Below are 516 nucleotides of genomic sequence, written 5' to 3'. Positions count from 1 at the left end.
GTTAAAGGCTTTTCCACACTCTTCACATTTGTAGGGTTTCTCTCCAGTATGAATTCTCTTATGTTGAGTAAGGTTTGAAGACCGGTTAAAAGCTTTGCCACACTCTTCACATTTGCAGGGCTTCTCCCCAGTATGAATTACCTTATGTTGAGTAAGGTGTGAAGACCGGTTAAAGGCTTTGCCACACTCTTCACATTTGTAGGGTTTCTCTCCAGTATGAATTAACTTATGTTGAGTAAGGTGTGAAGACTGGTTAAAGGCTTTACCACACTCTTCACATTTGTAGGGTTTCTCTCCACTATGAATCATCTTATGTCGAGTAAGGGCTGAGGACTGTTTGAAGGCTTTTCCACACTCTTCACATTTGTAGGGTTTCTCTCCAGTATGAATTCTCTTATGTTGAGTAAAAGTAGTGAGAGCTGAGGACCAGTCAAAGGCTTTGCAACATTCATCACATTTGTAGGGCTTCTCTCTACTATCAATTATCTTATGTTGAGTAAGGTGTGAAGACCGGTT

The 516-nt window shown here is 40.7% G+C and overlaps 1 protein-coding gene across 1 annotated transcript; it reads right to left on the bottom strand.

Annotated features, from left to right (window-relative positions):
* Positions 1-3: 3 nt before the first annotated feature.
* Positions 4-472, bottom strand: LOC108534408 (zinc finger protein 257-like; the record flags this gene model as incomplete). The annotated part of the gene is made up of 1 exon (XM_017879764.1): positions 4-472. A coding segment is annotated over one exon (469 nt), but the record flags the coding sequence as incomplete, so codon positions are not given.
* Positions 473-516: the final 44 nt, after the last annotated feature.

The sequence above is a fragment of the Rhinopithecus bieti genome, unplaced genomic scaffold, assembly GCF_001698545.2.
Source record: "Rhinopithecus bieti isolate Rb0 unplaced genomic scaffold, ASM169854v2 scaffold_12414, whole genome shotgun sequence".
NCBI lineage: Eukaryota > Metazoa > Chordata > Mammalia > Primates > Cercopithecidae > Rhinopithecus > Rhinopithecus bieti.
The sequence above is the reverse complement of the archived record's forward strand: the minus strand, read 5'-3'. Positions and strand labels throughout refer to the sequence as shown.